This window comes from Lichenostomus cassidix, chromosome 1Aa (assembly GCF_008360975.1).
Source record: "Lichenostomus cassidix isolate B80296 chromosome 1Aa, HeHo_3.0, whole genome shotgun sequence".
Taxonomy (NCBI): Eukaryota; Metazoa; Chordata; class Aves; order Passeriformes; family Meliphagidae; genus Lichenostomus; species Lichenostomus cassidix.
Window position 1 is genome coordinate 20033442 of NC_139480.1, and position 15164 is coordinate 20048605.

The following is a 15164-nucleotide window of genomic DNA, read 5'->3' on the forward strand; positions in this document are numbered from 1 at the left end:
ATGCTGTAGATTTTAAGATGAAACCTGTCCCTATGGATTTTTTGAGTACAGAATAAAAAGAGGCTAGATTCTTTCAAATATGCTGGTAGCACTGAGCTTTTTAGCTACATGTAGGAAACAGCAAGCTTTTTGTCTCATTCTCTGCCTCCTCTCTTCTCAAAACCCTCTCCCACGTGTGGAAAGGGCTGTCTCTTCCAGTGGTGAAAGGAACAAAGCTAACTTGGCAGAGGAGATTCAAAGGGGCTCATTTTCTGTTCCTTAATAGTTCCTTCCCAGTCAGAAGCTCCTTCATGACATTCTTTTCCTAGGACTGATGGATGTGTCTGACAAGGCCACAGTGATAATCTCTAGCTTGCTGGAGCACCTACCTGTGAAGTAGCTCATCTATGTCTCCTACCCCTCCCTGATAGCACTGGAGTGGGGAAAGTCATTCACATAGCATTGCCCCACCATTGGGAGGAGAGGTGAAAGTAGAGGCACAGCCTTGTTGAGCAGAGAACATGCTGAGTCCAGACTGTGAGGTATAAAACTACCTTCCCAATTCCATGTCACCAGAGCAGGTGACAGACTGGTGTCTACCAATTTTAATTCTTTACCTGGCCAAATTCAAAGTTTAACCTGTGATACAGTTACAGGTATGTGTATTACAGGTATACATAGTTTCTGATAGTAGACTCAAGGTGCTGTAAGGAGAGGAGCTAGAGTTCTGTGTTTTTATATTCTAGGGCGAGTATTATTTGTGATAGGGTAAGAACAAAAATTTCACCCCTGTATTACATTTGCTGAGAGTGGCCAATAGCAGATGCTGGGGGAGAGAATGTGGGGAACTAGGAAAATATAGATGAGTTTTTCTCCTGTATATTCTTTTTGAAGTTAGTTGCTGAAGGACTGCATGAACCAGAGTTTGCATTTAGATCACTGCTTTTAATAACCAGTGTTACACCAATTAATTAATGATGGGGCAAATTGCTATTTAATACTCTTATACTGTTGACGGCTAGAGTTCAGTCTCATCTCTGAATTTTATTCATTTCAGGGTAAGTTTTATGAGACATGTCTCTGTGCTTGATGTGGCAAGAAGCTCTAATACATTCTGTAAGGAAAAAAGCTCTACTTGTTATTTGTTATTTTAAATACCATGTGCTCATGGTACCTGCCCTGGCTGATCTCATACAAGAGTGGAATGAACAGTTCCTTTCACAGAAATACACAGTTTTAATTTTTCATTGTACTGAAGGCCAAGACATCAAATAATTTATACCCTTCTGTGCAAAATCACAGCTTAAGTTCTTGTCTGTCAGCTTCAAAAATACAAATTTGTACTTCCTGACCTGGAATTGGTTGATATCAGTTTATTTCAATACCTAATTTTTCACTTTCTCGATATGCCTTGTAAAGAGTGTCACCATAATTTGTATTACATATGCCCCATATCTGTATATAATTCATTTCTTGTAGCACTCCAAGTTTCTCTTTCATTTTATTTTATGCATTCATACATGAACAGCCAGAATTTGCCCTGTGGTAAGTAAGATAAATTGCCTAAACATGGGCATCAAATGCCATTTAAGATACCCCAGGGTATCCATCTGGCCTCCAGCTGCTGCCTCGGAAAGGCACAGATTCTCTGTCATATGCATATTCTGCATATCTGCGTGGATGTATCCAATTTCTTAGGATATTTAAAATGTCAGTAAAGGTCTGTGTTTACTGCAACTGGATGAAATCCTTCCTGTTTTATTGTGCTAATCTTGAACTGAGACATGTACAGTAAGCATGAAAAGCAGTCTTTTCAGATTTTGAATAGGTGTAAGACAATCATTGTTTATTATTTTAGTAACCACATTGCTCATTGTTTGAAAATGTCTGCTGCATGGAGATTGAGCAGATAACAGCTTCATTTATCAGAAACCTTTCATAACTTGATACAGCCTGTATTCTTTCTCTGTCTGACAGCCTGACATTCACAAGTTAACTTTTGCTAGTTCTCAATAGTTGTTTATAATTTTCTGTGGGTTTTTTTTTCAAGTATTAAATGTTATAACAGCCTGTATTTACTCTTTCCATTTATTCAGTTTTAACCTTCTATTTCATTTGTCTCATTGACAAACTTCTTGTTTAATTTTACAAATGCATTCTTCTTCTCTAGGAACTCTCGGTACTGAAAGTTCAAATGGTTATTCTTCCTCTTTCTACAAGTTAATTCATGTACATCTCTGTAGTACTTTTTCCTTTTAACAGCTACTTAGGATGAAATGATCATTTAAAAAAAAATCTGAACCCTTAACTCTAGTACTTGAAATTTTTTGTATGAATTAATAAATGAGAGTTGATCCTATAAATCTGAGGAGTCTTTCAATAATGCTGAATGCTAAGAGATGGTGCATTCTGAAGTTTTTGAAAAACAATAGTTTATTGTATTAGAGTTCACTATATCACTTCTTGACTTCCATTCATCTAAGCCTACCCTTGAATCCAGGCATAGTTCTCTGGATTCATAACAGATAAAGAAGCTTATGGGGAACAGCTCAAAGGATGAATACTCAGTGTAAGTAATTTTAATTTCAGATTAAAAAAAAAAAGCAATTAATATCAATCCAGAGAAATCTGGTTTCAGAAATAAAAGATTTGTATCTGGTATCAAGTCTTATAATTAAAGCAGCTCCACTAGAGTTGGAATATTCTCTAAATGGCAGTTGTGAGACTTATCAGCACAACCACTTTTCTACACTTTTGTCAAGGCACTGAAGTAGCAGGGCCTCATAATAAATATTATTTTTTTAAGATTTTCATATAAGAAAAGTCCAAGTATGTTGATTTAATTTAAAATAGTTTTAAATTATTTTTAAATAAAGTTCAGCACTGTTCTTAATTTAAGGACCTTTAATTTAAGGACCTTTATATATTAATCACTTTTACATGCATTTGGCCAGTACTATACATGGACTTGTGGTTTACTTGTGGTTTTCCACTTCCTGAAAAGTAAAGTGAATTTCTTGGGAAGACGTTGGCCAAGTGCATGCTGTAACCTCACAGGGATTTAATATTACAGTCTGCAGTTCAAGTGGGGATATTTTAGAATCCTGTGAAATGTAAGCTGACAAAGTAGGCCCACGAAGGATAAAGTAGTTGCTGAGCAGGATCTCAAGAATATCAAGGTACATGTTTAAAGATTTCTTCAGAAGAATGTGACTTTTCAAGTCCAGTACACAAAGGAACTGTACTAAAAAGGCTGCTTATCAGGAAGGATCCTCCTTGATATCTGTGTAAGGCATTCAAAATTCAAAAGGATCCATTACATCCTTGAATCTGTTTTAAAAACCTCATACATTTTACTTTTTTTTTGTTCTTAAATAATTTTTCTGGTTAGTTTAACCTGCTATTTGAAAGGCTCATAAACAGGTGAGGTCACAGACACATTCTGAACTGTCTAGCTGAAGTGCTAGCTTAACACCCAGAGTTGTTTAATGATGATTACTGTAAACTGGGAAGGAGGAGGGATAATTTCTTTCATTTCCAGAGTATTACTTTATACCCCCCCAAAAAAATAAATATGTCCTTTGCTCAGCAAAGAGATACTTCAGAAAGAGATCTCAAAATGTTAGTAACAATGTCTTTATATTAAAAAAAACCAACCAAACAAGCAAAACCCAACTGAAGAAGACTGACACAAAGGAGAGATGAAGTGAAAGCTCACACATGATTTTGCATAGTTAGCCAAACTTATTATGTAGTCTGGAAATTCTACCAGGTACTTCTGGTTTAGACATCCAGAATAAATAAAAAATTTCGTTAAAATGATGAATACAGATTGAATACAATTACCTGACTCATTCATGAGTTAAAATTACCCATGGCAACATAACCATATATAGAATAAAATGTGAAAAGTCTCAAAGACATAGTTCCCTCACTTCTCTTTAGCTATTTTATTAAATGATTGCTTAAAAATATTTTAAAAATTTAAATCAGTGAAATTATTTTTAAAAAGTAGGCTGCTTTCTATTCTCTATGGTGGTCTACCCTAGTATTATAGGAACATTCATCCTAAGCAAAAGTAACATGTTTCCTGTGATGGTTTCCAATGAATGTTGTTCCCAGATGAAGCTAGCCAAGTTCATTCTCTAATATAAATACCCTATCCAAGAACTATTTGTTGTTGTTTCCCAAAATACTTTTTATCTAAGCTGGAATTTATGTAATCCTGGATCACTACTTCAGGTCATTGTTGTATTCTGTATTACTTTGTCTCCACAGTGTGTTAAATTTAATTTTAGCAGGCAGACCTCCATGATCAATAAGAGGAGCACTTAAACACTCTCTGTCTTGGACTTTGATACGATGGTAATGATACACTATATGTGGCAGTACCAGATATCAGGAGTGCTCAGCTCTGCATGTCTGGTTGTCAGAAAAAGAGGCACTTTTATACTTCTGTGGCATTTGTTGGAGTGCTGTTTATGGAACCCAGGTTTGCCTCCACACTTGCCATGAGTTGTTATGGTCAGTGACAGTGTTACTCTGTGGGGTTTCAATATCTCATCTCTACACAGTGTTAATCAGTTTTTCCACAGAAGTATGCACTTTAATTTGATGGACTATCCAACAAAGTATATTTTCTTAGAAAACCTTTTCATTTTGAGGATTATTCATTCTCAGATGAGCTGTTCATTCAGATCATTCACCAGGGCATATTTTTCTTCAGATGGGACTGACATTTTTTAAGACTACTAATTAACCCTTGGTGGTTTTTTTATATCCTTGAGGCATTTAGTTTGTCCTACACTTTCATTCTGTCCTTACACTTTTGAGGCTTCTGCCACGATCTTGCATACATTATTTTGGGAACCGTTGGTAAAATCCACAGGTTTGCTTCAAATGCCTTTAACCTTGCTTTCCTGGTTATGCAGCTAATGGTTTATTAGCACAATCCTGTCACACCTACCTCCTAGTTATAGTCCATTAAATGTTTCATTACGCAGAGGAATATGTGGAATATATATATATATGTATAAATATATAAGAAATAGATAAAATAATGGTCTCCTTGTTAACAGAATAGACACGTTATGGCAGCATTGCTAAAACACAATCAAATATACTTTACAGCAGGCACTGTAACTGTTACTGTATTTTCTAAAGTCTGCTGTCTAACAAAGGGATAGTGTTTTTTTTCTCAGTGTTAGGAAGTCTAAATCTTCTTTAGCTTAATCCAGCTTTTAGCAAGCCTGATTTCATTAACTTGACAAAGGTTTTTTGACTTTTGCCATATGAGAAAGATTTTGTTGGCCTCAGTTGGAGAGGTTGCTGAATTTAGCAAGTTGCTATGTCCCTGCTGACTGTGGTGCACGGCATGAGATGCTGTTGCTCTCTAGCTGAGAACACCACTACATCAAAAAGAAAGGTGGTTCTGGTCTGGACTAGTCAGTCTCTTTGTACTTGTGTTGTGGTTTAACCCCATGTGCAGCTGAGCCTCACACAGACTTGTTCTCTGCCCACCGGCTGGACTGAGGAGAGAGCTGGAATGGTAAAAGTGAGAAAACAGGTGGGTTGAGATTGAGACAGTTTAATAGGTGAAGCAAAAGCTCCACACAAGGAAAGCAAAGGAAGGACTTCATTCACCACATCCTCTGGGCAGGCAAGTGTTCAGTCATCCCCAGGACAGCAGGGCTCCATCACACATAACAGTGACTTTACACCAGCTCTCCAAATTTCCATTTCTTCCTTCTTCTACCCCCAGCTTTATATGCTGAACATGGTACTATATGGTAGAGAATATCCCTTGGGCCAGTTGGGGTCAGCTTTCCCGGTTGTGTCCCCTCCCAGCCTCTCCAGGGGTGGAGTGGGATGAAAAGCAGAAAACACCTTGACTCTGTGTAAATGCTGCTCAGCAATAGCTAAAATATCCCTGTGCTATTAACAGTTTTTGGCACAAATCCAAATCAGAGCCATATACAACCTACTATGAAGAAAATTAACTTCATCCCAACTAAAACCAGCACAAGATGATGTTTCTAAAGCCAACCATATATTACAAACTCACTCTCTTATCGCTGAGTATAAAAATGTTTTAAATTCCCATTGGTCTTAAGGGATACAAAGGACATTACCTATCTGTTCATAAAAATGAGAGTTTTTCCATGAGATCTTCAAATGCTGTGGAAAGATGAACTCTATTGTTACTCCAAAGAAATATTTTGAAGGTTACCTCCATAACTATATGCCAACAACAATTGAGTATGTGTTTATTGGGTGGAAGAAAATTATTGCATCAACCTGCTGTGTGAGCAGTGAAGAATAATTTCATTGCTTGAAAGATTGTAGACTGCCATTTTTCTTGCCCTTCATTCTGTCAAAACAATTGGGAGCAAAGCATGAAGAGATTTCCAAAATTTTCTGTTGAGTCTCTTCTATCTTCATGGGGTCTTAAGTCTTTATCACACATAATTTCTGATACTCTTCTTCCATGGTTGCTCACGTCAAAGTTTTGCAGCCAGAATTTTGCTGACAGAACTGTGAAATTGGCACAGTATTTAATGTGCCACTTGTCACTCTCAAAACACTGTTTATTTCACTGGATATCAGTTTTATATGAAAGCTGTTATACAAACCAAGAGAATAAAATACTTTATGGGAGAGAGACAGACAGACATACAAGAATTTGTGCTGAAATCCTGGAGTGCGTAAACTGTATCCACTTCTATTAGCTTACTTCTGCTTGATATGTATTCAGAATTTAAAGCTTTTTTTTTTTTTTTTGCATTCTCTGGAAACCACTCACAATGGAATTAGTGCCTCTAGGTGATATGTTAACGTGTTATACTGTAGGAATTTACTATGAACTGAATATCCTTTCCTTGGATGTTCACACAGGGAAACGTGAAAACATTGTGGGGTGCATTTTGTGGTGATTTGGGTTTTCCCCCCAGTAAAGAAAAATTTAATCTCCAGTCACTGAAATAGAACTTTAACACATTAGAATTTTTCTTCAGTGGACCTCAACTATAAATATGATTCACCTATATATAAAAATTTTAGGTTTTGGAAAGTCTCTGTAGGAGAGCAGGTTCTTGATGTCACCTTGAGGGAATTCATCAAAATATGTTCTAATTTGGCTGGCCTGGTTGCCAAGGCAGATGTGTAGTTTTCAATCTTTTGTTGATCAAAGTAAGAGCAGAGTGTCGATTTATAACTTTTGACAGCTTCAGCAATGGCCCTTTCTGTCAGGCAGTGTCATGTACAGAGGAGAGTGCAACAAGCAGAGCTAATGTCCTTAACTTATTTTGATAAAACACTTTTGCATAGGTGGTCAGTGCTAGAAACTTAGCCTATTAACTGTGACACAACATAAACATTTGCATCTCAAGGTCTTTTATGTGTATTGGCTCCTAAGTTGCTGATATTAATAATATTTTTGTGCTTAACAGGGAAATTTTTAATATATTTCAAGATTGTTATTTTATGCCTACTACCCAGTATACACATCCGAAAGTGAAATTATGTCTTTCTTCATGTCAAAAGGAATTTCGTCACTTCTGTTTTTTCCTAGAATTTCCTAATGTTCTATAATACACACACAAACCACCTACCCCCAGCCAAACAACCAGAGAAAAAGATTGCAAAGGATTATATTTTAAAATTCTTTTCATGGAATCATAGGGTAGATTTTGTGATGAGGATAATAACATACATTTTCTCTTTGGGAGGGTTTTGAATTTATTATCATCCTACACTTGCATTAAGAAGAACCTGTTCAATCTGTATTTAGTGGGGTTTTTTTAACATATTTTTAAAAAATTTCTTTAAAGGTATTTATTGCTTTTTATTTTTTCTTTTTTTCAGGGAGTGCTGGAACACCTGTTGTCTTCAATGAAAATGGAGATGCTCCTGGACGCTATGATATTTTTCAGTATCAAATCACCAACAAGAGTACAGAATACAAAGTAATTGGTCAGTGGAGTAATCAACTTCACCTAAATGTGAGTACACCATTTCCCTCAGTATTCTTGTATAGAAACTGACTGCTCATGGCTTGGATGGGTGCACTGTTCACCAGGTAAAACACTGTCTGGATGTCCAAGCCATCCAGAGATAGTAGTGAATGGAATTGCATCCAGTTGGCAGCTGGTAACAAGTGGTGTTTCCCCAGGTATCAGTTCTGCTCGACTGACCAGTGGAGTTTAAAGTCCTTATTGATGATCTGGACAAGGTGATCAAGTGCAACCTCAGTCAGTTTGCAGATGACTCCAAGCTGAGCAGGAGTGTTGATCTCCTGGAGAGCAGGAAGGCTCAGCAGAGGGATCTGGATAGGTTTGATTGATGGCCAAGGCCAATTGCATGAGGTTCAACAAGGTGAAGTGCTGAGTCCTGCACTTGGGACATAACAAACCCATGCAGAGCTACAGGCTGGGGGCAGACTGGCTGGAAATCTGTCTGGTGGTAAAGGACCTGGGGTTGTTGGTTGACACTTGGCTGATTAGGAGCCAGTGTGTGTGCCCAGGTGGCCAAGAAGGCCAATGGCATCCGGGCCTGGATCAGCAATAGTATGGCCAGCAGGACCAGGGCAGGGATTGTCCCTCTATACTGGGCACTGCTGAGGCTGCAGCTGATAGAATCATTGAATCGTGAAGGCTGACATAAACCCCTAAGGTCATTGAGTCCAAGCATTTATCTAACACTGCCAGGACCACCACTAAACCATGTCCCTAAGGCCACATCTAGAAGTCTTCTAAATACCTTCAGGGATGGTGATTCCATCACTTCCCTGGGTAGTCTACTCCATTGCTTAACCATATGTCAGCCATTTTGGGCTAATGGTTGGACTTGATAATCTTAAATGTCTCTTCATCCTAAATGATTATATGATTCTGCCAATTTGATTATTCTCCACTGACAGTGGAGAATACTCATTTGAATATTGAATTAATTTAAACACTTAAAAAAATTGATTATTTATTCTCTGTCAGGTGGCAGAACAAAGCTATTCCACTCTGTTCTTGAGAAGACAGTAAAAGATAGCACAATAACCTGAGCCAAATTCTTTATATTTTCAAGTCAGATGGGTTGTGTAGTTATCTGCTCCTTCAGATGATATTTTCAAATCTTTTTATATCTGTTATTCCTCAGAGTGATTAATAAGTTGGGCAGGGAAATAATAACTCTTCCTTCAAAAAAGGGTATCAGACAAAATGATAGGGACAGGTAAATTGCCCAGGTATTTCAAATAATATAAGAGGATGGAAATGTATTTAATAAAACACAGGTTTGGATTCTAACCACTTCTGATTTAGTGAAAACACTGGGATGATGAACTACTGCAATAAAAATATTCCTTGACTATCAAAGGAGACTGGTGTTTTTCTACATGAGTAACTAGGATTTGTATTGCCCCTTATTACTTCATAGGAGAAGGAATAAAAAGACACAATGTACCCATCCTTAGATGATGTTTCTAATTGTTGTCTTAATGTGTTCTGCATGTTTTGGGGTAGTTAAGTTCCTCCTGTGCATGGAATTATATTTGGGTGGAAAATCATCCCAACAATATTCAGAGGATATATTATGTAGTACTTGTATGACAGATACGCATGAAGCTTTAACTTGAGAAGTTTTTGAGTCCAAAGCGCTTCTTTCTGGCAGAAGATGTCTTCATGCAAAGAGACAAAGGGAAAAATGAAGTTCATTTATTTCCTTATTAGAGTTGCAATATTTACAGGTCTTACTTGAGTTATGTTAGCCATTTGGGTACCTCTGTAAATGTGAACTACCAATGTTGTTTTGCTAAACACTGATGAGAAGGACAACATTGTGAACTGATGATTAGATCCACCAAAGGAAGTTTATGCAGTAAATTCAATCAAACCACAAAAAGCAGATTTTAAATATCTCTGGTTTTCCATGCGAGAGGTTCCTGATGAAGAGTAACAAAGACAGTTTAGGAAATATTTACAAATTATTCTCCTGTTCAGACTATTTTGCAATAATTATCTGAGTGCTATCCACAATAACACATACAATAGCTCTCCATTTTCAGCCACAGCTGTTAAACCACTTTAACACACCTACCATTTAATATCTATAACTACTTGTCAGGGACTAATTTATTTAATTCTTCTGCCCAAATAGAAAAAATCCTAACAACAGAAGCTGTGTGTTGCAGATTGTGTGGCAGTGTTATTTCCCTTCACTAACCTGATACCTGTCTGTTGAAAGGCATGAAAGTAAAAAGAATGGTTAAAGAAGTTTAAGATTGATATTGAACATTAATTTCTGGAAAACACTACAGTTAGACCCTGAAATTCCAGATTTTCATAGTTGCTACATTTTTCTGAAAAGTTAGTATTACTGAATGAACTCAAAAAGGGATACATACATTTTGCACAAATGCTAGTACTAACACAGCAGTTACATAGTAATATCTAAAAGCTACCTAAGAATTCGCTTCAATTTTAGTTTCATTCTGATCTGCCTTTTTCTATCTCCCTCTAGACTGCTGCATTTTTCATTAAGCCTGTAGCTTTTTAGTCCCATTATTTCTGCCTTGTGTATATGAACTCAGGGGAACTCTGAAATATGATTGGATTGATGGCTACTCATACTTCTGAAACCACACCATGCTAGCCACATTGACCACAAATCTAACAGGAAAGGATTTATCTAAGAATGCCCCTCATTAACTCTCATTAGTTAAGGATGTGTTAGGATGTTGCTTGCCTCTCTTTTTTCACCTCCATGGGCTCACATGCTGGATACAACTGGTTGTTCAAACTGGCAGGCAAGCTCTGTCTGTAGTGTGGAGCTGTGGAGATGTGAACGGGCTGGCACAGTGCCTTGCAGCAGATCCTTCTGCTCCCAGCCTCATGTTAGACCCCATGCTCACACAGAGCAGGGTGCAAGCAGCCACACAGGGCTCAGTCCCCCTGTTTATCATTCACTAAACTATTAGCAGGTGTTGATGGCAGTTATGACAGCTGATGATCTGCTGTGGCAAAGCTGTAGCCTCCTCTCACTAGATAAAATATATTAAAACCAAGTAATCTTTTTGAATGATTGTCAATACTCCAGATCATCATATTGCAAATTAGGCAGTGCTTTTGATTGCCAATGAATCATCGGGAGCACAGTGGATGTTTTCATTAGTTTCTGTGAAAACATCTATATTTATTGAAAGTGAAACAGTATTAAGATGGCAGAGTAATTTTTACCCTGCTGCTCTTTAAAGGAGATGCTTCTAAAATATAATCCTTTTCCCTCTGTATCCTTTCTCCTCCAGTTTCCTCTTAATGAAAATACATGTAACTATGAGTTTTAGTGAGTATTTGTAAGCTAGATATCCTCTATGGATACTCCTACCCTGGTTTTTACAGATATTTCTTCTTCAAATTGTGTGGTAAGATGTTGTGGCTATGATGTGTTCATGATTGTGTTCACCTATAGAGCTCTTATTGTTCTTCAGAAAATTTATTGGTTTTGTTCATCTGTTTATTTTCTGTGTCAGAAAAAGAAATCGTGCAAGTGTCAGCTTTGTAGTACAGTTCAATCCTTGGAACAATTAACATGAGACAAATGAGAACATATCTTCCATCCAAATAACTTAATCTAAAAGTTTTCCTTTTCTATTTCTGATCTCCTCACTCCCCCTCCTTTGCCATTTTCCTTTTTCTTGGGATGTTCTTTGCTAATTTATATCAGGTTTTGGCCGCAGGTCTGTTGTCTGGGCTGTGGCTTCTCACCTGGTAGCCAGCCCTGGTCTGTCTCTGGCCACTTCCCTCAGGATTCAGGGTTGCTCTGCTGATGTTCTCTGGCTCCTCAAAGTTTCACTGACTTTGCATGGTCCTTGTGGTCAAGCTTCAGACTTGTTCCTTTTTTGTTGCAGTGCTGTTTTTCCCTTTGGGCAGAAATTGCTGACTCTGGCTGGATAAAGGCTCTGTCTCATGCTCCCTGAGGGGTTCTTTCTCAGCAGGCTTCAGCAGCTGCAGAGACCCTTCCAGCTCTGATGCTGGTTTCTTCATGGAGACTTCAGGAACATTAATGCTCTCCTTTAGGCTGACTGACCTTTTAGATTTCCTCTGAAGCAACTATAGCTTCCAGATACAGGCACTTCATGGCTACTCATCAGAACTGCTCTTGTAATTCTTGTCAAATACGTGCAGGACAATGGTGGGAGTTACAGTAGAGAAGATAAATTCAGAAACAATAATGATCTTCAAAATTTAAATTTTTGTGTGATTCTTGAGTTTGAATAAAGTATCTCAGTCTTTGACAGACACAAGGAAGCTCTGAAAGCAGATATTTAGATGTGTCAAACTCTAATCTCAAAGAAACTGATTGACTGATGATTCTGATCATGTGAATTTACAGCTCTTTTAGTCAAGTCCTTTTACTCTCCAAGGTTTCCTGACTTTAAGTGATCTTAAAGTACTGGAAATAACCAGACCTTTAAACTTTTAGTATAATTTTAAAGGAAAAAATAATTGCCTTAGAATTCTGATCGTTGACTACACGTTAACTGTCAGTGTTTTCTGTTGTTTGTTTTCTTAATTTTCTTTTCTTTATCAGTAGAAAAAGATAGCTTATTTTTCAGGGAAGTCTGATAGTTAAAATGCTTTCTTCCAAAAAATATTCTGGTTTTCATAATGAATAAAAATTCAGGCAAAGGTAGCTGTTTCTGCAAAAGTTATGTTTTATTCATATTGCAACAGTGTTTTGCATACCAGGTCACACGTAAAAGTTCTCTTCAAATGTATGTGTTTAGCAAATTTGAGCTCTCAACCATGTAATCTCTGTACAAAGAAAGTTGTTAGAAACAAGCTTGCTTTTTCTGGCCCTTATGATTTGAAATCAAGTTCTTTTTGTAATTAATAATGAATTCCCCCTTAGAAACTGTGTTCTGTATTGCATGTACTGTTATAAGAGGTAGACTGAGATGTCGACTGATAGCTTTTGTCACTGGCAGCAGATGGAAATAGTCCCAGTCCTAAAGTTTGAGTAACAAGTTTCTGAGTTCCCTTCCTTGGAAACCCATTCAGTTTGTTCTCATTTATTTCTGAACATCTTTTTTTCTCCTTTTAAAAATGCTCTTTTTTAAACCTAAACACTAATTGGAAAAAATTGAAATGTTAAAGAATTTTAAAATCTAACACTTTGAGTTTTTTGTAAAAAACGCATATTTTTAAATACAGTTTGAAATATTCTCAGATTACATTTCAAGTTTGTACATTGTTTTGGTCTACCAAAATCTCTGTTTAAAGCTCCCAGTATGAAAAAATATGTAGATCTAAGTCCATATTCTTCCTAGTCAGTGATTTTGATTGATGAGCCTTCAGGCAGACGCAATTATTGGTGATTTCAAAATCATGCGTTTAGCTGATGCAGTTGAAATGCTTGAGTGGATATCCACTTATGTGATACTACTCCTTAAGAGAAAACCAGAGCATATAAAAACCCTGCAGGTTTCCTTGGAGCTGTTCAAGGCCAGGTTGGATAAGGGTCTGAGCAACCTGATCTAGTGAAAGGTGTCCCTGCCCCACAGCAGAGGGGTTGGACTGATGAGCTTTCAAGTTGCTTCCAACACAGGCCTTTCAATGATTCTGTGTTTCAAGTGAAAACAGTGATTTTTAAAGACAGAATTAACTTCTGTCTGTTTTGTTGTTTGGTTTGGGTTTGTGGGGTTTTTTTGTTGTTTCATTTTATTTTGTTGTTGTTGGGTTTTTTTCACCAGAGCACAAGAGTTCTGTTAAAAGAAAAAAGAGATTTTACAATAACAGATTTCTAACATTCTCCTAGAAATAATAACATGCATAAGCTTTCAATTTATGGAGTATATGCACCGAAGATATAAATGACTCAGGGGCATCCATTTTTCCATAATGATTTTGATTTATGACGAAAACCATAAATTAAAATTACACTGATGTGATGAACTATCAGAGAGGCAGCCATAACCATCATCAGCCTTAAGCACAGTGATTTGTGAACTAGTAAAAATTGGGAACCTCACACTGACAGTGAGCTTCCCTTCAGGCAGCCAGATCACAAAGAGATTTGAATCAGTATTTGATTTCTCTTCTTTTCTAGGATTCATGTTTTGTATCTAATACTGTAGGAAGCCATCAACACTGAAATTAGTCAATTCTTTTTGGAAGTTACAGATTCAAAATGCATTAGTTCCCTTTCTTGTGACATGGTAAAAGAAAATGACTCAAAAAACTCCTGATGTTTTCTGTAACTGCATTAAATAAATTTCAAGCTTTGCTGTAGGCCACTGTATTTCATTAAAGAAGTCAGAAAGCCTCTTTTTTTTTCCTGTGCTAGCTGTTATATAATTGATAGATGTTTTTAAAATGCTGAACCTAAGCCCTGTGTTTAACAAAAGAACACAGCACAGTGAAATACACAACAGGAGCACTTAGTGCTGTATATGATTATATCTATAAACAAAATATGACAATCATATGGCCTGCAGGGTGTTCTTCTGCCTGTATGTAATAGGGGAGTAAAGTTCAAACTTTGACTCTACCCATGTTATCTGACTGAAAATTGTTGATGCTGAGTTAAATCTCAGTGAGACAAGCAAAAATGTTTTAGGTTCTTCTGCTCTTCTCAAATTTATACTGCTGTCTTCCTTTATTCTACACAGGGCTGAAAATAGAAAAGGCTATTATGGTTTTTAGCCTAGTTAGGTTTTACAAAGCTAGTCCTCATATTAGCACTGGACAATAAGTATGACAGGATTTGTTTTGCTCGACCGTTAGTGTCTTAGGTCAATATGAAAATTGTATCTGCAAAGGACCAATGCCAGATTAAAGAGATATGTCAACAGTAGGCTACAATAGATGCAAAGTGTAGACAAGACAAAAAATACAAGAAATGTGGAATAAAGTTGGGATTTTATGACTTTGAAAGGTTACAGATTGTATTAATTTAAAAAGCTTTGTATTGGAGAGGAAATAGGCTGAATACAGATGTTAAAAAAGCATTAAATTATTTAAAGAAGTGCCCATAGTAGACAGATGCTATTTCAGACATAACTGAAAATCAAAACAGAACTTGAATTCAAGAGCCAATGACCTTAGAAGAACCCCAGAAGAATGACATCTTATTTTCCTTCTGAAGATTTTTACTTTTTTGGTCCTAATAGTCTCTTTTCCCCTTCAATGAAATAG

General features: G+C 36.9%; 1 protein-coding gene across 2 annotated transcripts in view; it reads left to right on the forward strand.

Moving 5' to 3' along the window:
• Positions 1-15164, forward strand: part of GRM8 (glutamate metabotropic receptor 8) — a 305966-nt gene that overhangs the window by 233135 nt on the left and 57667 nt on the right. For both annotated transcript variants that reach the window (XM_085041880.1, XM_085041868.1), the window contains exon 7: positions 7843-7979. In XM_085041880.1, coding sequence (XP_084898006.1) covers positions 7843-7979 — 137 coding nt within the window. The remainder of the gene's footprint in view (positions 1-7842; positions 7980-15164) is intronic.